The sequence below is a fragment of the Saprolegnia parasitica genome (assembly GCF_000151545.1).
Source record: "Saprolegnia parasitica CBS 223.65 unplaced genomic scaffold supercont2.85, whole genome shotgun sequence".
NCBI lineage: Eukaryota > Oomycota > Saprolegniomycetes > Saprolegniales > Saprolegniaceae > Saprolegnia > Saprolegnia parasitica.
Genome location: NW_012156479.1, coordinates 24886 through 44225, shown reverse-complemented (window position 1 = coordinate 44225; position 19340 = coordinate 24886). Strand labels below are relative to the sequence as shown.

At 59.7% G+C, this 19340-nt stretch overlaps 7 protein-coding genes across 7 annotated transcripts; 4 read left to right on the top strand and 3 right to left on the bottom strand.

The window, feature by feature from the left end:
- Positions 1–1094: 1094 nt before the first annotated feature.
- On the top strand, positions 1095–1797 carry SPRG_12665 (hypothetical protein; the record flags this gene model as incomplete). The annotated part of the gene is made up of 2 exons (XM_012351717.1): positions 1095–1256; positions 1303–1797. 2 exons carry the CDS (start codon positions 1095–1097, stop codon positions 1795–1797), a joined length of 657 nt encoding a protein of 218 aa, XP_012207107.1.
- A 1068-nt stretch (positions 1798–2865) lies between these two features.
- SPRG_12664 (hypothetical protein) lies at positions 2866–4723 on the top strand. The gene is made up of 7 exons (XM_012351716.1): positions 2866–3132; positions 3182–3383; positions 3440–3632; positions 3689–3752; positions 3814–3931; positions 3998–4397; positions 4442–4723. The coding sequence occupies exons 1-7, from the start codon at positions 2876–2878 to the stop codon at positions 4699–4701; spliced, it is 1494 nt and encodes a 497-aa protein (XP_012207106.1). The 5' UTR covers positions 2866–2875; the 3' UTR covers positions 4702–4723.
- A 193-nt stretch (positions 4724–4916) lies between these two features.
- SPRG_12663 (hypothetical protein) lies at positions 4917–5741 on the bottom strand (the record flags this gene model as incomplete). The annotated part of the gene is made up of 4 exons (XM_012351715.1): positions 4917–4958; positions 5006–5411; positions 5462–5649; positions 5691–5741. The coding sequence occupies 4 exons, from the start codon at positions 5739–5741 to the stop codon at positions 4917–4919; spliced, it is 687 nt and encodes a 228-aa protein (XP_012207105.1).
- A 143-nt stretch (positions 5742–5884) lies between these two features.
- On the top strand, positions 5885–6193 carry SPRG_12662 (hypothetical protein). Its single transcript, XM_012351714.1, has 2 exons — positions 5885–6002; positions 6048–6193. The coding sequence occupies exons 1-2, from the start codon at positions 5891–5893 to the stop codon at positions 6152–6154; spliced, it is 219 nt and encodes a 72-aa protein (XP_012207104.1). The 5' UTR covers positions 5885–5890; the 3' UTR covers positions 6155–6193.
- SPRG_12661 (hypothetical protein) lies at positions 6140–9484 on the bottom strand. The gene is made up of 11 exons (XM_012351713.1): positions 9017–9484; positions 8751–8969; positions 8613–8702; positions 8330–8559; positions 8075–8282; positions 7528–8025; positions 7315–7473; positions 6990–7271; positions 6636–6938; positions 6362–6544; positions 6140–6315 (listed from the first exon to the last, which is right to left on the bottom strand). The coding sequence occupies exons 1-11, from the start codon at positions 9443–9445 to the stop codon at positions 6193–6195; spliced, it is 2724 nt and encodes a 907-aa protein (XP_012207103.1). The 5' UTR covers positions 9446–9484; the 3' UTR covers positions 6140–6192.
- A 496-nt stretch (positions 9485–9980) lies between these two features.
- SPRG_12660 (hypothetical protein) lies at positions 9981–15644 on the top strand (the record flags this gene model as incomplete). Its single annotated transcript, XM_012351712.1, has 3 exons — positions 9981–11864; positions 11917–15484; positions 15531–15644. The coding sequence occupies exons 1-3, from the start codon at positions 10006–10008 to the stop codon at positions 15642–15644; spliced, it is 5541 nt and encodes a 1846-aa protein (XP_012207102.1). The 5' UTR covers positions 9981–10005.
- A 719-nt stretch (positions 15645–16363) lies between these two features.
- SPRG_12659 (hypothetical protein) lies at positions 16364–19307 on the bottom strand (the record flags this gene model as incomplete). The annotated part of the gene is made up of 15 exons (XM_012351711.1): positions 16364–16471; positions 16529–16627; positions 16674–16805; positions 16865–16945; positions 17733–17831; positions 17875–17973; positions 18019–18111; positions 18164–18215; positions 18431–18513; positions 18564–18647; positions 18699–18791; positions 18842–18940; positions 18987–19091; positions 19148–19237; positions 19290–19307. The coding sequence occupies 15 exons, from the start codon at positions 19305–19307 to the stop codon at positions 16364–16366; spliced, it is 1335 nt and encodes a 444-aa protein (XP_012207101.1).
- Positions 19308–19340: the final 33 nt, after the last annotated feature.

Genomic DNA, 19340 nt, shown 5'->3' with positions numbered 1-19340 from the left:
GCATCCTCGACACACTCCCTCTCCAGTGCTTGGGACGGTACAGGAATACCCAAGGCATCCTTCGTATCTAGAATGTACGTGTACGCTATCGTTAGCGCCACAACCAAGGGGCCACTCAACGACCCTGAAAATGGCGTATTTGGATGGCTTTGCAGATATAATAGATACTGTACTTCTGTATGTTGGCGCGACGACACACCGAGGGGACGCTTCTTGTCATTTCTGCAAGTGGCGCGCTCAACGTCTCGTCATCAAAAGAAGCGGATGACCAAGACGCCACAGCAGTGGGATGCACAGCATTTGCTGGTCATGAGCTGTCTTTGCAGCCGCAACGGCACCTGCAGTGATACACTGGCGCCATCGCGGCTGTGGGATCCAAGTACGACAGGTACATCGCTACTACTTGAAGCGCGTGGTGGTGTCTGTCAAAAGGGAAAAAGCAATGTCGTCGCCTTGCATGGCGCGTCATTTTTTGCAAACATCCCTAAACACTTGCTTTATGGTCGGACAGAGCGGTCGGACAGCGCATCACCGCATGCTCGTTGGTGTGTTCGAAGAACGCCAGTGGTCAGTCGTTGGAAGCACCCAGACACGATCACCGAACAGCAACGTCGAGATTGGAGCAGCGCTCCTCCATTCGACCCATCTCGGGTAGGTACAGTCGTCAGGTCGCCTGCATATGCAACCCGCATCGCACCTCGAAGGATGCGGACAAGGCAATTCTTCACCCAGCACACACCTGGCACACACATTGCGTCGCCGCCGATCACTTTTGTGAAGCGTTCGCTTGTGGCCACCGATTTCCGATGGCGCAGACGCATCTTTGCACAGACGGACGTCGAAGGCCCTCGCGCTGTTAGTAAGCCGCCGCCCTCGCCACCCCCGCTTGGATGCGTGTCAAACTGGAGAAAGCTACTTTTGGTAGGAGACGGCACACCAAGCATCTAGGATACCGGCGGTGTGTTTTTTGTGTGCCGTGGCCGTCGATCGTATGGCGGGTCGGAACGGCTGGTCAGGTGACAAAAGTATGCACACATGCGCCCATTTCTCTGCCCCAATCTAGCCTTGAAAGCCTTGGCATTCAAGTATTTGCCATGGACACCACCGCCACCAAGGAGCCGACGCGAAGCAACTACGTGCTGCCGCTCGAGTACGTCATGCACCCGGCGAAATGGGTCGACGACGAGCAGCGCGACAGCTGCCGCGTGTGCTCTCGCAACTTTAACCTCCTGCGCCGCAAGCATCACTGCCGCGTCGTACGATGCAACTGCGCATGTTCCCATCCTCATCGATTTCTTATAGTGCGGCGACCTCGCATGCTCCAACTGCCTTGTCCGAGAGGCCGTCGAGATGACGCTGCCCGGCACAAACGACGTCAAGGTCTGCTTGCTGTGTATCATCGTGCTCGATGAGACTGCACCGTGTCCATCGTCGCGCAGCGATGCGTCGTCGTGCTCGTCGCTCTCGTCGTCGTCGACGTCGACGTCGATGACGAGCCGAAGTCACTCGGCCTCCTGCGATGTGCTCCTCGTCGACCGGCTCGCGAGCCCTCTTGAGTGGGTACCTAACCATTCGCGCCAATTCTGCCTCCTCTGCAAGGCGTCCTTCAATCCGTTTCGGCGCAAGCACCACTGCCGCGTGTGTGGAGAACTTGTCTGTAGTCAGTGCTTGATTCGCATGCCCGTCGCCCTCCCCCGCCAAATTACGGGCAAAACGACAACCAAGGCCTGCGTCACGTGTGTTATGGACCACGTCGAACGGACACCTGTCGGTCGATCGGCGCCGCGCTTCTATTGAGCGCCCATTAATCGTCTCGAACCCCATCCCTATTTTATAACCGCTGCAAAAACGAGTGGTATTTATGTCATTGTTAAAGTGTGTAAGGAGGCACAATATCACAATTCAAAAACGCGAAAAATGGTCAAAATAAGTGGGGTCCGCGTGAGCAGGACGCCCTTGCCGCTGGTGGTTCTCAAGCAGACAGGTCGCCGGTCGAGTCGTCAAAAATGCTTCCCGTTTGCTCTTGGTTTCGACAACCAGGCGCGTTTACCAGGTCTCGAGTCGGGGTGAAACCCAGTCGAGCAAGCTTTTCGCGCCAACGGTCGGCCAACTCGAATCGAATGTCAAAATGAAAGGCTTGAGAGTCGAAATGATTATTAGTATTGTGAAGGGCATACAAAGCTGGAGTGCACCGTCCAAGGCGTCGTTCTTACAATATTGCACTTTTCTGTAGCTTGGAAATGCACCCAACGAACGAATGGTTAGCGTGGTCGGTTAGCGTGATCGAGAAGAAGATCTCGACCATCATTTGCCTCGACTTCACTGGGATGGCGCGACATGCTAGGAGGGGTGGCGTACGGGGTCTCGCCTGCAAACATCTAATTTTGCCACCATTTTGCGCTCCGACACGACAGTGGGGACCACCGCAACACTCTACAAGCCTTGAGGTGCCACCGCACCCACCTGTGAGTCGCTGCGGCAACGATTCAGATCCAATTCGGACTTTGCCGAATTTAGGAGATGAGTCATTACGCATGTCGCAGATGCTCCCTTCGTTGGGCTTCCTCTTCGGCCAAGCGGCATCGTAATGGCTCGCATTCACAACACCAAGCACGCAAAACACATAGCATCGCTGCTCTAAGAAATGCTGGCGATGCAGTCACCGCTGTCATCGTCCTAGGTTGTTGCAATCCTCTGTGCAATTAAGCGCCGGTTTGGATTTCGGCCTTGACGATCCTAGTTTAGGTACCCAAAACAGGTTTTTCGACTGAGTCATCCGCGTGTCGCAGAAAAAGCATCGGCGCTGATTGGCTCGTCGAAATAGCTGCCGCTGATTGGGTTGGTAGTAACAGTCTCCAAACGGCCCGACGCTGCCATGAGCCCCAAGCTGGACCTCCGCGAGCTGCGATCGCCGCCCCGCCTGCAGCTCGTCCGCTCGCAGCGGTCGCTCTCGACCAGCAACCTCTGGGTCTCTTCGCCGATCCCGACGACCAGCGACGCGCTCTCGATGCAGCCGCCGCCGCTCGTGCTCTCGCCGCCAACGCGCCCGGGCTCATATACCATCGATCGCCGCGTGCTTTTCTGCATTAGCTGCGTGCTCACGACGCTGTGCTCGGGCGGCCTCATCCTCGGGTGCGCCTTTCGCGCGAGGCGCATCGATCTCACAAGGTAATGCCGATAGGTTTGGCCCGTTCTATACGACGCTCGTGGCCGAGCACCAGTGGCACGAGCTCTGCGATTCGCCAGGCGTGTGCCCCAAGCAAGAACTTCGCCTCCAATACACCTACTCGACAAGCTTCCTCCTCTTGAGCGCCGCCAACGTTGTCTTTGGGCTCAGCATCGACATCATCGGTCCGCGCGTCTCGGCGCTGCTCGGCCTCGTGGTACGACTTTTCGTGGAACGCACGACGACATGCGACATCTGTGGATGTCATATTAGCTCGCGATGCTTGGTAATGTGCTCGTTTCCGTCGGGGACTCGAGCGTTCTCGACGGCGCCGGCATCATCGTCGGCTATGGCCTGATTGGCATGGGCGGCATGGGCCTTTTCCTCTCGTCGTTTCAAGTGATCAATCTCTTCGAGGCCCAAGGCATTCCGTGCAGCATCATGTCGAGCATCTTCAATATTTCTGGTACCGCCTTTTTTCTTTGTTGGTCCAAGTCTTGACGACATGTTGTATCTTGGTAGCTTACGTCTACATGCTCCTCAAACTGCCAGGGATGACGCGCCACCACTTTTTCGAAGGCTATGCGTACGTCCACCGAGAGTCTTCCTTTCACTATGGACATTGTGTCTTATATTGTCATGTCTAGAATCCTCGTCGCGGTCTGTTTTTGCGTCTGCTTTCTCATCTATCCAGCGAAAAACATCCACAGCGCCAAAGAACGCGTGCGGGTGCCGGGCGTGAGCTGCTATATTCCTCGTCCGCGGGTACATGTTGTCTCTTGATGCGCATCGCACATGAAGACGTCTCATATGACGAAATGGACCGTATAGAAGCCAACGCTGCTCCTCGAGGGGCTCCAGCGCACGCTTCAAAGCGGTGATCTCTGGCACTTTGCGTTCTACTTTGGGTGGCTCTCACTCGTCTTTTCGTTTACGGGCGGCGCGATTCCCAGCATCATCGCCAAAACGGCCGCGGCCAATGTCGCCAAGGCCGATGTCTACATCAACTATGTCTTCCCGCTCGTCTCCAACAGCACGTTCCTCTTCGCGCCGATCGTGGGCCACTGCATCGACACGGTCGGGTTCCGCCGCGTCTTTGCCGGCTGCCTCTTCCTCACGCAGCTCTTTCTATTGACGCTCCTCGTCCCGGTGCTCGAAGTCCAGCTCGTTGGCTTTCTCTTCATGTCGATTGCGCAGTCGAGTCTCTATAGCCTCCAATTCGCCTACATCAGTACGTCGTTACCGTCTCACGATCACGTACGATCCTTGTCCTAGTGATTTGCTACCCCACCCGGCTCTACGGAACGCTGCAGGCGTTCATTACGGCTGCCAGCTTCCTCCTTTGCTCGCTCAACTATGGCATCAACACGATCGCGCAGACGTACCTCGGCGGTGACTATACGTGCATTCTGCTCTTTCTCGGCGTGCCCACCGTCCTCCTCTATGCATGCCAGCATCATGTCCGTGAGATGATTGAAGACGAAGAGTGTCATTTGGTTTACGAAGATGACGCCATGTCCCCGCTCCCTGTTTAATCCCTAATCCTATCGTTACGACACATGGTATGTCTTGTGCTGCGGAGCGTCCCATGTGCAGCGGCCTCCAATCACAGCACTCGCTCCCAACCTGACTTGTAGAACGCTTGAAAGTAAACCCCTAGCCAGAGGCCCGAGAACGATGTATGGCAAAGGACCGCACATGACACGTTGCCTTTAGTCCGTTATGTCGCCTTGGAAGCGATGACTTGTGGTTATGAAGAAAGTTGAGAGGCGGCGGCCCGGGCCCGCAAAAACTAGCGTGAACGAGTCATATAAGTCTATAAAGCTCGAGAAGGTGTACCTCGATGCGTTCGCGGAGGGCATCCTTTGCCCACTGGAGCTCGTCCTGAATGCGAAGCGGGTCCATCTGCAAAAGCGCGTGGACCGACCAACTCGACTCGACCACTTGCTTCATGTTGTGTTGGCGATCACAAGAAGGCGAGATGCTTGCGGGTTGTGATGCGTGGACGAGATGCACTGGCGTGCTCTCGATGGCCGGCTCTTCTTTGCGAACGCGGACGATGGTGCTGGTCATGGCCGAAAACGTGTCGGCCAGATAGGGCGGCGCCTTCATGAGCCGCATCGGTGGCTCGACGGGCAATGATGCCGCCAGCGCTTCCGGTGGTGTCTCTACCATTGGCTCTCGCGACGTCTCGTCCATGTCGTGAAGAGGCTCGATCGCTCGTGTGGTCGCTCGGACAGGACACCTACCACGCAGATATGAAACAACACTTGACGACGACGTGAGATGGCGTACGACGTGACGAGACCTGCTGTAAAGCGCGGGTAGCAGAGGCGCGTCGATGGCCACGCAATCGTTGTAGCGTCGCACTGCAGCAAGAGGTGCGTCAAGCTGTCCGTCTCGAGCTCGCGAACGATCTGGGCGAACGCATCGCGCACGTCGTGCAGAACAAGCCGCCGCACGCGCCAGCCGCGGTACGCCGCCTACTAGCACGCGTCTTTAAAGTGCAATCGCAAGGTCGTACTTGGATCTTGATGCAGTGGGCCTCGGCCGCGAGCGGTCGGCGCCCGAGCATGATGATGTTGCGATCGGCGTGCAGCGACCCGATTGGCTAAAATATGTTGGTTCGCCTAATGGCATCGCGCGCTTGCGTGGAATATGGGACCAATCAAAAGAAGCAAAAACAGGCCAATGGCATCTCTTCATTTTTGTGAAAACGTTGGGATGGCCCCGGTTGTGCCCAAGGCGTCGCTGACGCCGCTCCTCAAGAAGCTCGTACCCGCATGCTTTGTCATTGGCATGGGCATGGAGGTCTTCATGGTCAAGACAGGCTTCTGTACGTCCCTTCTTCCATCGCTGAACCGGCTCATACCGTGCGTAGATGACATTGTCGCCCGCAACGAAGCCGAGATCCGCGCCATCAAGCGCGCCGAGCGCGACGAGTACCTGCGGCGCAAGGCCCAAGACGAAGCCACACATACTGCTTAAGTATCGTTTGTATCAACTCTACTCGTGTCTTTGAATCGCTACATGTCGGTGCGAAACGAGGCAAAGGCCGAATGCAGGCGCAGCAGCTGCTCCTCGAGCGACGAGTTCTTGGCCTCCTGGACGTAGGCTTCGGCCAGCGCTTGCGAGTCCAATCGTGGCGTCTACGTATCGACGTTGGGCAACTTTGTCGCCTTTGCTCGTACGAACCTTGGTTGTCGGTGGCGGCGGCTTGGCGTGTAGCCTCTGCAGTTCGTTGGGCGTGAGCTTCTTGCGCAAGCTGGCCGCAACTGCGGCGCGCCGATCTTCTTCGGGTGCTGCAACCGTTGGTGCCTCGGGTCGATGCGAGCCCCATGCATCGGCACGCGCACCGGAAAGCTGCATCTTGAGCGTCTGCTTGCAATGATACGACGAGCTACCGAGAAAAATGACATGCCTGATTTTCGTCTTGGGTCTGTGCAAGGTCTCTTTGGAGCTCGCGGACGAGCGAGAGCGATGGCTCGGCGTAATCGACGCTCTCGCAGTGCTGCAAGAGCGACTGCTTGAGCGCCACCGACGACGACGCCTTCACCTCGGCCGCCACGAGGGTGTCAATGGCGGTCGGCAGACCGCGCACGACCTCCAGTGCGTCGCGTGGTGGCGGTGTCATCGCCGGTAGCCGCGGCTTGAGCACAATGTACATGTCCCAGATCGCGTTCTGAAGTGCATGAACATGCGACTTTGTGGTCTCGAGCTGCCCGCGCTTCTCTTGAAGGGTTGCCGACGTGGTTTCCAGAGACGACTCGATCTATGCACGTTTCAAGTTGACAAGAATGATCGACACATTGATAGAGTCGACCTCGTGCATGCGCGACGTTTGCGTGCCCAACAAGGCTTCGAGGTCGATCTTCTCGACGCGTAGGCGATCCAACGTCGCGCTCAGCGCCTCGTATGCGGCTCGTGCTTGGTCCAAGTCGCCTTGGGCCGTTGTGTGCGCCGCCCGCAGCTGCTCGAGGGCGCTTCGCGCTTCGTCTCGCTCGAGTGTGATGGCATGGGTGCTGGTCGATGCCGCCGCCAAACGCTCCGTCATCTCAGCGACGTGCTCTCTCAGGTCGCGCAGCTCGTTTTCCTGCACGTCCTTCTACCGCCGCGTTTTGAGCATTTTTGAAAGTGACGGGTAGTACCTGGGTCGCATCCGTCTCGACTTGCAGGCGCAGCTGCAAGCATGCGTCTAGGCACTCGTTGTGCTGGTCTTGCAGCTCATTCCATCGCGCACTTGTTTCGGCCACAAGTGCGTCGGCGACGCTAAGACGCTGCTCGATCTCGACCAGGCGACGGTGCTTCTACGCTCGATCTCGGTCGCTACCTGCGTATGAAAGCGATGCGAGGTAGTGTACCTCCTGGCATTCGTCGTGGAGCTGTCCATTCCAATTGTGCATCATGCTGAGTTCGTTCTGAATCAAGTTGGCCGACGCATCAAAGGCGTCGCGCGCCGCCACGAGGTTGAACTTTTCCCGCGCCCAGGACGCCTCCATCTGCGACACGTGCGAAACGACGCAGGTGACGCTGCTGTAGATCTCGTGCAGGTATGCCGCGAGCTTGGGCAGGCGCTCGAGAAAGGGTGGCGGCAAGCGGCGTTGTTCCAGGAGCGACACGCGGCCAACAAGATCCCCAACGAGAAACCACTCGAGAAAGGCGCCGTGGCTGCTCGACGACGACGCGTCGTCGTCACGACGCCGTGTCGCGTGCGCCACAAACTGGTCAATCGTGTGCAGATCACTGCGGAGCTTGCGCGCGGCCTCGGTGACATCAGCGTACCCCTTGCGCACGGCCGAGAGATCACCAAACGACGCTTCAAATGCACGCATTTCGTCCAGCTCGGTCTGCAGCGCCGTCTACACCACGCTCCCATTGCAGTACCTATCGGTAGCATGGACGAGAGACCTTGGCAGCTTGGAGCGTCTGGTACGACTGGCGCAGCGCGGCCACTTCGTCTCGGAGCGTGGCGTTGTCTTGTTCCAGGTAGGCAACACTCTCGTGCACCCGAGCACTGCGACGGTCGGTGTCGTCTCTGGCGGCAAGGGCCGACTGGAGCTCCGCGCGGAGATCGTGCAACGACTGCTGCGCGCTGCGTTCGCGCGTCTGGGCTTCGCTGATGCTTTGGAGCAGATCGTCTTGGAGTGCCTTGAGTTCGTGTACGGTACTTGCTTGGCCGTTGGCCGCGGCTTCAAGCTCCGCCAGCCGCGCTTCTTTTTCTTTTGCATTTGCTCCATCGCGGAGCGCGCATTTTTGGCCGCGGCCAAGGCGTCTTGTGTCGCGTCGTAGTCGGTCAAGAGTGCATTGTACTGGTCGGCGACCTTGCGCAGCTCGGCTTGGGACGCGGCGAGGTCCTCGCGCAGCTTCTGCACTTGCTCGCTGAGCTCGTTGGTCTACATTCTCCAGGATCGCAACCTCCCAAATGACAGTAGTAGGATGGAAGTACGTGGGAGGCCATGGTCTTGTGCTTGTCCGAGAGCGAGTGCGCATAGTCGATGATCGCGTCGCTTTGCTGCGTGGAGGCGGCCTCTGGGCTCTAGTGCACGTTTCATCATAAGAAGAGGTGGCCGCTGGACGCTGGTACCGATAGCGTGCGTTCGAGCTCACTAATACGGGCATCCTTGAGCAAGAGCGCTTCGGCTTGGGTCGACGTTGTTTGCCGAAGCTCCGCGAGCACGAGGAGCAGCTCGGCGTGGCCGCTAATGTGAAGCTCGTCGGCCTTGACGCGCACTGCGTCTTCGAGGATCCGAATGTAATTGCGCTGCTCCGGATCGTCCGAGGCCTCGGAGGCCATCGACTTGGCCTACGCGACCATCAGCGACGATGTGCCCTCCTACGCACAAAGCAGACCGGCGACGCCGGCGTCGCAGGCGAGGACGAAGAGTTGTTGAGTGTGGCTTTGAGATCCTTGATGCGCCGTAGTGCGGCTTCGCATCGCTTCTGCTCTCGCTCAAACTTGAGCTTCCACTCGTCGGCCTCGGCCTCCTTCGACTTGATTCGCTGGCGCTCACCTTGCACGATGACCTGCCCGCTCATTTTGGCGCTACGCAGCTTCTCGATGAGCTTGTCCTTGGTTGCAAGCTCCTCGTGGAGCTCGCTGAGCTCTTTGGCCTGCTTGCGGATCTTGGTAATGAGCGCGGTCGTGCTCGTCGCGATGGGCGGCGCCTTGGCCGACGTCCGCTTGCTTGGCCGCGGCAGCTCAGGCTCGTACTCGTAGGCACCAGCGGCAAAGTCCCGCTCCGAGCCCGGTGGCGACCGTAGCGCTGTGCCAAAGGGCATGATTGCTCGACTGCGCCAAGAAGGCTGGCGCCCCTTCGCCGTATCTAGTGCAACGTGGCATATGCCGAATGCAAGAAAAACCGGCGTGCGTAACCGGTTCGAGACGGTTACAGAGGACGGGTACCCGCCAAACCGCATGACCAAACCGTTTGGAACTGGAATCGGTTTGCAGGGTGCGCATGGCTTGCTGCGGGGCGCCAGCATCGTCGGCCGCTGGGCTTCTCGATGTACTTATGTGATGCCTTTGTTGCGACCCGGTCCACGGCAGGTTCTTAAACAACACGCGTTGAGTTGCGTGTGTTGGCGCTCGCCGCATTGCGCAAAGCATTTGCGTGGTCACATACACCGTGATGGATAGACGCACCCAGCAATTCTCGACGCGCACCATCGCGGCCATGCGTGGCTCGCCCCTTCCCTGCCGCGTTCATCGTCTCAGGAGACGACTGAATCTCCAAACTCAAACTGAAAGATCGCGAAACCGATGCCAATAGAGTGGTGGCTTTTCAGCCAATTGTTTCGACCAATCAGCGTCGTGCTTGCAACGGCAAGCTCACAACGCCATGGTGCGCAAGAAGAAGAAGTCGCTGAACACGCTCGTCAAGGCCAATGGCCTCGCGACCGCCGACGCGCCGCTGCCCGCCGACATTCGCTCGATCCTGCTGCCATCGCCTACCGCCGTCTCGCTCCCGACCGGTGCCAACGCGACGCTGGACCTCGACCTCGCGTCGCTGACGCACAACCTGCTCCACGCGCCCGACTCGTATGCGCAGCTCAAGGCGCTGCAGCTCTTCCGGTCGCACCTCAAGCTCGTCGTCGCCGCGGCGCCCGCGATCCGCGAGCTCGACGCCGCCGCCCAAGCCCACCTCTGGTCGTTTGCGTCGACTGCGCTGCGCTTCGCCTTTCGCCTGTACATTGCCAAGCCGCTGCGGCTCATGCGCAAGACGATCCTCCCGATTCTCGATGCGCTGCTCTCGTACGACGCGGCGTTTCCGCACCTCGCGTCGCCGTCGCTCTCGGATGTTCTCGCCGACGAAGTCGAGTCGTTCCTCCAGGTCGCGACCGCCACCGATGCGCACGCGACGTCGGACGCGCTCGACGTGGTCGACCAGCTCCTCGGCCTCGCCGAGTGCCCGCACATTGCCGAGATGCTCTGGCTGCTGCACCCGCTCGGGCACCCGGGTCTCTCGTCGCTGCTCGCGTTTTGCGCCACGCAGCTGCGTGTGCTCTCGGCGCCGATTGGGGCCTACGCAGCGACGACGACCAATGACAGCAACGATGACGACGACGACGTCATGCAGTCGTCCGAGGTCATCCACGCCTCGGAGCGCTGCCAGAATCTCCTCAAGACGCTCATCCTGCTCTCGTCCGTGCAGCAAAAGACCGCGACGCGTGTCGTGCTCTTGTCGACAACGACGACGATCGGGTCGCCGCGCTCGCTGCATGCGACGCTCGAGGCCATGGTGCTGCAGTGCGTCACCGTGCTCAACTCGCCGGTTGTCGCCAAGGACCTCCTCACCCAAGTGGGTCTCGTCACCGCGCTCCTCCTCAAGCTGCACTATAACGGCAATGATTTCGCCGGCGACATGCTCGCGTGGGTCTTCCCGTCGTCTCCGAGTGTCGTCGGCTGGCTCCCGTGCCTCGACCTCTTTGCGTTCACGCCGGTGTCGCGCCTCGCCTTGTACCGCGGGCTCTTGAATGCGATCGACGATGCGGCCTTCCAACGCCCGTTCCAGTCGTCGAATGTCCTCCAGGTGGCCTTTGACACGGTGCTGCGCTCGTGTGTCGGGGCGCCGACGCTCAACACGCGCCTCTATGCGTTCCAAGTGCTCGAAATGTTCCTTCGGCGGACGATCGCGCTCGCGCAGCGCACGCACTCGGATGTGCTCACGCCGACCTCGGTCCTCAACGTCCTCGACGTCGTTTTGCTCAACTGGGAGCACCCGTCCAAGCGCATCAATCAATTCATGACGCCGCTGTTCACGCATCTCGTTGCGCTCCTCGACCTCAAGGCGTCCAGCGACACGAAGAACAAGTGGAGTGCGATTCTCGCGCGGGTCTTGGCGCAACCGGAAGAGAGTCGGTCGCGGTACCTCGCGACGACCGTCCTCCTCCCCAAGGTGACGGCGACCGGTCTCCTCGCAGCCCACGACGGCTTTCTTGCGTCGGTGCTCGTGGCTGTGGCGAACAAGGACGTCTCGGCCGCCGCTGCGGTCTTTTGTCCAAGTCGTCGACGACCTCCGGCGCACGACGACGGATGCGGCGGCGTGGGCCGCCATGTGGGTTCCCTACCTTGTGAACGCACTCTTGTCGAGCGACGCTGGCAGCCGCCTCCGCGTGGCCACGTATGTGCTTCCGATCTTGATCAAGACGGACGCGTCCAGCGTGCCGCCGCTCCTTGCTGCTCTGCGCGCGCAGCCAGGTACTTACTTCTTCGTTGTCATCGCCGTCTTCTGATCGTGTGTATTGGGTAGCGTCCGACACGCAGCTCTGGTCGATGCTGGAGCTTGTCAAGTGCGCGCGCAAGTCGGTGGCGTCACCGCCGACGTTGACGCTCGACGAAGTCCACGTCGGCCTCGTGCACGCGGACGGCGAGATTCGCATGGCCGCGTACGACATGGTGTGTTCGAGCCTCAAGACGACGGCGCTGCCTTCGCCGTCGGACCTGCAACTCGTGCAGCTCTTTTCATTGCGAGTGCCAAGTCGATTGCACCGTCGCTCCGCATGAAGTCGATCATTGGCCTCAAGGCGATGCTGCTCCGGATCCGCGATGGCATGCGCAAGAGCTGCCGTCGGGAGGCCGCGACCACTGACGACGTCGCGCTGCAGTTTCCGCAGTGGGTCGCAGACCTCGTCGTCGCGTGTGTCTACCCTGGCGCAACGCCGCAGCGGGTCACGATGGGTCTCGAGATTCTCCAGCTGTATTTGCAGATCTTTGATGGCACGCCGTTTCTGTTTCCGGCGGTCACGAAGGCGCTCTTCAACGCACTCATTAGCTCGTGGGACAAGGTGCGTGCGCTCGCGTACTCGATTCTCGAGACGTTTCCGTCGCCACTGCCCGGCTACGACGACGCAGTGAACCTCCAGTCGCTCTACCGCTGGGCGCTCACGCTCGCCAGCAGCCCGCGCCAGCGCGAGACGGACGCCGGTGCGCTCTTCCTCCGACTCTTGGCCAAGCAAAGTGCGCTTTTGGTGCAGTTTGGGATTGTGCCCTCGTCGAAGATCGTTGGCGCGTCGGCGCAACAAGCCATGGTCGACCATCTCGTGGGCACTTTGGCCTCGCGTCTCGCGGTGGTGCGCGCTAACGCGGATGTGTCGGAGCCGCCGCTCATCCACGGCCTCTTGCTTTCGATCCGGTTCTTGCTGGACGACGCGACGGTGACGCTGCCGACGTGGCAGACGACCCTCGCCTCGACGTTCGAATGCCTCTGGGAGAGCATGCAACTCGCTCTGAGCGTCGTCGGTGATGCCACGTCCGGCATTGGCGCGGCGTCGCTCGACGATACGTTTGACGTGGCGAACGAAGTGCTCACGTCCGAGCAGCTGCGCGCCAAGGCCGTCGACTCGCGTGGCCATGTCGCTTTGGACGAAGACGACACGGACCCGGACACGGAGCAGCGCGCGGTTGTCGGGAGCTGGCTCGCCGCGCGCGAAGCCGGCGCTGCCATGGACACGCTTGTGCGGCTGGCGCTGCCGCTTGCGACAGTCGCCGACGACGCGCTCCTCACGTCGTTGCACAAGGCCGGCGCGACGTTGCTGAACGCGCTCTTTGAGCTAAAACACGGCGGTGCGGTCGCGACCGTCTCGGTGGCGTTCGAGGGCATTTGCCGGTCGCTCTTGCACCACAGTGAACGCCACCGGCACCTCGGCACGTGGCCGGCCAAGTGGTGCGACACGCTCCTGGCGCGCCTCGAGCACGCCGAGCAGCAGTTCATTTTGCGCCGGTCCGCGGGCTTTGCGAGCTCGTTTGTCGCGCTCCTTCGGTCCGAGCCCCGCAACGCGGCTGCGACGATGCTGCCCAAGGTGCTCGGCGTGCTCCTCCGTCTCGGGAGCCGCGTCAACGCGATCGACAAGTCGCGTGTGCATGCGCTCAACATTCTCAAGCTCCTCGCGCAAGACGCCGTCCTCGCCGAAGACATGGCCGCGCACGTGCCCGATATGCTCCGCCTCGCGATCGATGGCTTCGAGAGCACGTCGTGGGCGGTCCGGAACTCGTCGATGATGCTCTTTGCGGCAGCGACCCAGCGCGCGATTGGCGACAAGCAGGTGGCCGACGGCGCGGCGACCAACGGCGTCTCGTCGACCGACGTGTTTTCACGCTGCGCCGGCGTCGACTCGTTCTTGGCCGAGCACGTGGGTGCGATGACCCCCTCGGCGCTGTACCCACTCTTGCTCTTGATGAGCCGCCTCCGCCCGGGCGACGGTTCGACCACGAGCGTCCTCCCGCTCTCGACATTTGTGCCGATGGTGACGGCCTGCGCGTCGCAATCCCACATCTTTCACCGACGCATTGCCGCGTACGCCTTGGCCGCGATCGTGCGGACACAGGACATTGCCGATGTGGTTGTATCGCTTCTGCCGTCGCTGTCGCAGTGGATGCCGCGCCGCATCTCGCACAATGCGATGCACGGCACGTTGCTGCAGCTGCTTTCGCTCGTCGACCGTGCGGCCGACGACACGGGCAAGAAGCTCTTGTCAGCCTCGGCGTTCGCATCGTTGCTGGCGCCCATTGTGCACGCGTGCACTGCGTTGCTGCCGTCGGCGCTCGCCCTTAAGTGCATGACCACGAAGGGCACGTTCTTGCAGCTCGTCTCGCGCGTCTTGCAGCATGCGTCGGACGCAACGCTGACGCAGAGCATGTGGGACGCGTGTCTCATGCTGTACAAGGACGAGGCGCCCCGCCACCGGAGCCCCGGCCTCGATATCGTGCACCAAGCGGTGGCTGCGTTTGTCGTCGACTACGTTGTCGCCCACCCGGTGCACGCCGACGTGCTGCGCGCCGGTCTCCGTAGCTCCGTGTTTGAGCTCCGGCGGTCGACGACGACTGCGTGTGCGGCCCATCATGCGACTGCGACGGCGCCACTGACCCTCGTCGCGACGCTGGCCGCGCAAGTCGTCGTCGAGACCCACCCGCCGACGCTCGGCCGCCAGTTGCAACTGCTCGTGACGCTCGCGCCGTCGTCGGGGGACGTCTGGGCGACCGTGTCGCCCGCGCTGCCCACCTTGCTCAAGCTCAGTGTCCACGCCGTCGACGCGACGTCCAAGGCCGCCGCGCTCCAGGTGCTTGCGCTCTTGCATGCGAATGCGAATGGGTCGGCGCCGCCGGCCCTTGCCGAGACGCTCGTCGGTCAAATTCAAGTGCTCAGCGACGAGCTGCAGCCGCTGGTTGTCCGCTTGGCGGCGGCCCGCAGCTTGCATCTGAGCACGCTTTTGGCGCAGCGCTCGAACGTCCACGTGGTCGTCGACGGCTGGCTCGCAGCGCTCGTCTTGCTCCAGGACGACGAAGCGTGCGTGCGCGAAGCGATTCGCGCGACGGTCGCGCCACTGGTCACGTCGGTCCACGCCGCGCCGTCCGACATGATGGTGCTTCCGTACGCAGTCGCCTACTTGGCGCAAACCTTTGGCCACGTCGATCGTCTCCAAGAAGCGGTGGGTAGCTACTTGACGACGTACACGGCCCTCTTCCCGCGCCTCGACGAGTGCATCAGTGCGTCCGACGGCCATGCGTACAATGTGCTCTGCGACAAGATTTTCGAGGCCGAGAGCGGCAACTACTTCAAGGAGCCGGAGCTGCTCGTGCAGCTCTTTGCGCAGCATTTCGTGCGCACGGGCAAGGTCCGTCTCCCGACGCTCTTGTCCGATCTCGAAGCGTGTCTCGTCCGCTGGGCGGCCGCGAACGCGCTGCACCAGCAGGCGTGGGTCGGCGGCACGACTTTCTTTCCGGACGTCTTCCCGCTCTTCCATAACGCGGTGGTTGTCGCGATTGCCCAAGTGCACGCAACGAACGAGGCGCATGGCGCGTTGCAAGCGATCGCGCACAAGGTGCTCGGGACCGAGACGCACAACATGCACCCGCTCTTGTGCCAAGCACTCACGGCTCTTGTGCCAAGCACTCACGGCGTTGGCGACTGGGGACGACTCGTTGGCGCCACTGCTCTTCCTGACGCCGTCCTGGGCGAGCCAGCACCAGATTGTGGCGTAATAACAACTGCGGTCAAAAGGAATGAATGGAATACATGCTTTTCATCACCTTGCATTGTTTTCGTGGCCAACGATCATCGAACGCACGGAGACGACGACTGGTGCGATGCGGGCGAGGGAATTGGCCTTTTCCCTTGGATGCGATGGATGGCGCTCCAGTGCTACGACGTCGACGTACTTGGACTTTAAGTCTTGAAATCAGTCTGGAAAAATGCAAGGTTGCAGCTTGCTGAGGTACGCGAGGCACGACACGAGAGTGGACAAGGGGAGTACCGGTACATTATGATCCAGACAACCGAGTGCAATCAGAAAACGCCTTTCCCAGAGGTCTAGAACAATCTCTTGATCAGCTGGAGGAGCGTGGTTGTCATACAAGGTCGCGCGACATGGTGCGAGACCCTCGTGGCATCGACTTTTTGATGATCCAGTCTTTTGCTTTCTCGTGCAATCCGCGTACAGCGATGTGCCCGGCAAGTCGAGCAAAGGAGGTGCGTCCATTTTGGCATTTGTTTTGGATTTTCAAAGGTTGACCGGCGATTTCCATTGCTTTTAAAGACGACTCCGAGTTGCCAAATGGTCCTACTTGTAGTCAGGTCGATTCGCGATATCGTCGTCCAAGGACATACTGTGAGTCGGCTCGACACGACCCGTATTCATTTTGATCGTCATTTTATTACACTGTATTATTCTTGTGTGGACATTCATTTTACAAACTAAATTTTAAGCTGGCTCGGCGGGCGTCGTCGCCGGCGGCTCCCACGGCAAGCGGTCCAGCAAAAGCGGCGTAATCTCGTGCGCGCCGTAGCGCTTGGCGTACGCGATCGCCGTCTCTTTTTCCAGTGCGATGGTGTCAGATGGAAACTATCGATGACAATAGTGTCGTACGTTATTTGCGATGACCACCGAGGCGTGCGCGTCCAGAAGCAGCTCGACGACCGCCGCGTGCTTGTAGTACACGGCGTAGTGCAGCGGCGTGTCCCCGAGCTAGGCAATAGTCGTCAGCAATGATTGCGATGGAGGGCATTACCACCGCATCTTTGGCGTTGATACCAACGGCCACGCGCAAGTGCCGAAAGGGGATCGTCGGAAGGTGCTGCAGAAGCAGACGAACGATCTCAACGTGGCCTTTGGCGGCCGCTTCGTGCAGCAGCGTTTGACCCCACTACGCTAGTGCTGTGAGTCTACCTACGCTGGTTCAAGGTAGTAGGGTGCCTTGTTGACGGTGACACAGGCGACGCCTTCTTCCAGCAGCGTCATGACGCTGGCCTCGTCGCCACGACGTACTGCGACAAGGAGCTGTCCCTACGTACGATAAACCCATCGTGAGCACTCGTGTCGGATTCTTGCAGCCACCTCGTTGGACATGAGCAAGACCGAGACAATTTGGAAATGCGCAGGGCTCATCATCGATACACTGCACTAGGGGGTGTGAGCTCGATAGTGCACTTGATAGTGCACTTGATATTTTTAATCCACCAGGTGTTGTGAGGGATCGTCGCCTCTAAAGAATCGTGAGACTGGATCTTCGCCAGCTCTATATACTACGCACTTGCAAGTATTCCGATTGAAACGCGATCAATGACGAATGTGTTATCTTCTTTCTGCGCATACATGCTGTGCCGCGTGAGAGACCCAATTGGGAAAGCCAATCACGCTACCTGATTTTGTTGAATCCACCAATCAAAATCCCCCCAGTGCGACGGTATCCGGATATGCGTGGCACGAATCAAGACTGCCTTCCGCGGTCTCGCTCGCGAGCAAAAAGATCGTAGTAGTACCAAGGCTAAAAGTTAAGTTGATGGCCTTGGTAGCACAGCAAAGCGAAAGCAAAGCGATGGAAAAAGGCTGGAAAGAGATTGGCACTGTCCAAAGGCTCTTGTGGCGTTGACAACAGCACACGACATCTTGTCCATGGAGGCGTACAGTATTGAGAAGATAGAGCACCTCGCCATCGTCTGCCATGTACTACGGGCACGCACATAATAGATGCGTCGTGCGAGCGTCGTTGCCGTCGACAGCCAGTTCCAGCGCTGTTTTGCCGTGCTACACACCACGTGACGTGAAACTAGAGGACAAGCTGTGAACGCACCGCGTCCGTGGTCCTCGTTTCGGCGTGAGCGCGTAAGAGCACGTGCGCAGCGGCAGAGTGGCCGTAGCGAGCCGCGTAGTGGAGCGGTGTCGCCTGCAGCTACGCAAGCATCAGCTAGGAGACATACCATCGCGAGTAATACATTGTCGCGCGCGTTGACACCGACCTTGGCAGCAACGAGGCGCGCGGCGATGTCGCCATGACCCCTCATACACGCCCAGTGCAGCGGCGTTCGACCAAACTAGACCGATGATCGAGCGCATGGGAGGTAAGTCATGGGCCCTACCAAGGCGTCTTGGCAGGAGGTGTTGATGTCGCGTTCTAGACTCGCGTCGACGGCACTCAAGTCGCCGTCTCTCGCTGCGTTGCACAACTGTTGCTATACGCCAACGATTACGACTTTGCGAGACCGTCGTTCGAGCCGCGGGTACCTCTGCGACTGTGGTTTGGAGCCAGCGGGCCGATGCGATCACAGCGGCGAGTCTGTCGGCCGATGAAGCAGCGGTGGTCGACATAGGAGCTCGTTGACGTCTGGATTGCAAACGTGGCGGATTGACTCGCTGCTTTGCCTCCGCAAGGGCTTGAACAATCTCCGTGCGCGTGGCTTGTCGATGCGCCTACACTCGAGGGCCAGATAAACCAGTATCCATGGTATCCATGTGCTGATGGAGGTGCACACCTTGTCAAGGACGTCATACTGGATAGTAGGCAGCGCCAGGATGGCGCGGACCAGCTTCATGTTGGCGCTGTCGATAATTGCTTGGAGCAACGACCCGTGGGTCTAGAAAAACACAAATCACGTTATCATCCGAGATGTAGAGCACGCTGTACGTCGTCACAGAGGTTGGGGTCGAGCCCTTGGGCGAGCAAGGCGCGGACTTTGGATAGCTTTCCTTTACGCACTGCGGCAAAGAGCTATTGCATGCATTGTGCGTCGATAGCAGAGCAGTTCAATGATTTCTGTACCTTCTCGGTTTCCTGGCGCAATCGGCTCTGCAATAACGGAACCACGGCATGCACGCCATAGCGCTCGGCGTACGCGAGGGCAGACGCAGTTTTCTGACGCGTCGGCGTTAGCGTCGTGCCAACTCGTCCAAACGAATGCGTACCGGATCATGCACCAGCACCGAGGCGTCGGCTTCGAGAAGCACTTGGACGACCCTTATTTGCCTGTAAAACGTGGCGTAGTGCAGCGGCGTATCCCCGAGCTATGCGGGCGTTCATGAGAGAAAAGGGACCCGCACCGATGTCTACCACGGCATCCCGGGCAGCGATACCACTTGGGTAGTGCTGCAGAAGCAGACGAACGATCTCGACGTGGCCTTTGGCGGCTGCTTCGTGCAGCGGCGTTTGACCCAGCTACGCAGCAGTGCTGTGAGTCGACGTGTCGTCCGTTCGGGGATTGGAGGACGTACGCGGTTGATGCCATCGCATTTCGCACCGGTGGCGAGCAGCGCCGTGACGCTCGCCGCGTCGCCACGACAGACAGCAACACGTAGATCTCCCTACGAGACATACGACCTTGAGCTATCGTCGACTTTTCTGCGGGCATCCTACCTCGTTGGTCCAAGGCATGTATGGGCGTCCTACCGGTACCCCGTAGGTCCA

What these genes read in the sequence shown, in the direction of transcription:
- SPRG_12664 (XM_012351716.1), top strand. Translation starts at nt 2,876, where the DNA reads ATGAGCCCCAAGCTGGACCTCCGCGAGCTGCGATCGCCGCCCCGCCTG. An exon ending in GCTATATTCCTCGTCCGCGG is followed by an intron (nt 3,932 to 3,997) that starts GTACATGTTGTC and finishes TGGACCGTATAG; the next exon opens with AAGCCAACGCTGCTCCTCGA. An exon ending in CCTCCAATTCGCCTACATCA is followed by an intron (nt 4,398 to 4,441) that starts GTACGTCGTTAC and finishes TCCTTGTCCTAG; the next exon opens with TGATTTGCTACCCCACCCGG.
- SPRG_12662 (XM_012351714.1), top strand. Translation starts at nt 5,891, where the DNA reads ATGGCCCCGGTTGTGCCCAAGGCGTCGCTGACGCCGCTCCTCAAGAAG. An exon ending in CATGGTCAAGACAGGCTTCT is followed by an intron (nt 6,003 to 6,047) that starts GTACGTCCCTTC and finishes TACCGTGCGTAG; the next exon opens with ATGACATTGTCGCCCGCAAC.
- SPRG_12661 (XM_012351713.1), bottom strand. Translation starts at nt 9,445, where the DNA reads ATGCCCTTTGGCACAGCGCTACGGTCGCCACCGGGCTCGGAGCGGGAC. An exon ending in AGACGCTCCAAGCTGCCAAG is followed by an intron (nt 8,026 to 8,074) that starts GTCTCTCGTCCA and finishes AGCGTGGTGTAG; the next exon opens with ACGGCGCTGCAGACCGAGCT. An exon ending in CCGAGCCATCGCTCTCGCTC is followed by an intron (nt 6,545 to 6,635) that starts GTCCGCGAGCTC and finishes CATTGCAAGCAG; the next exon opens with ACGCTCAAGATGCAGCTTTC.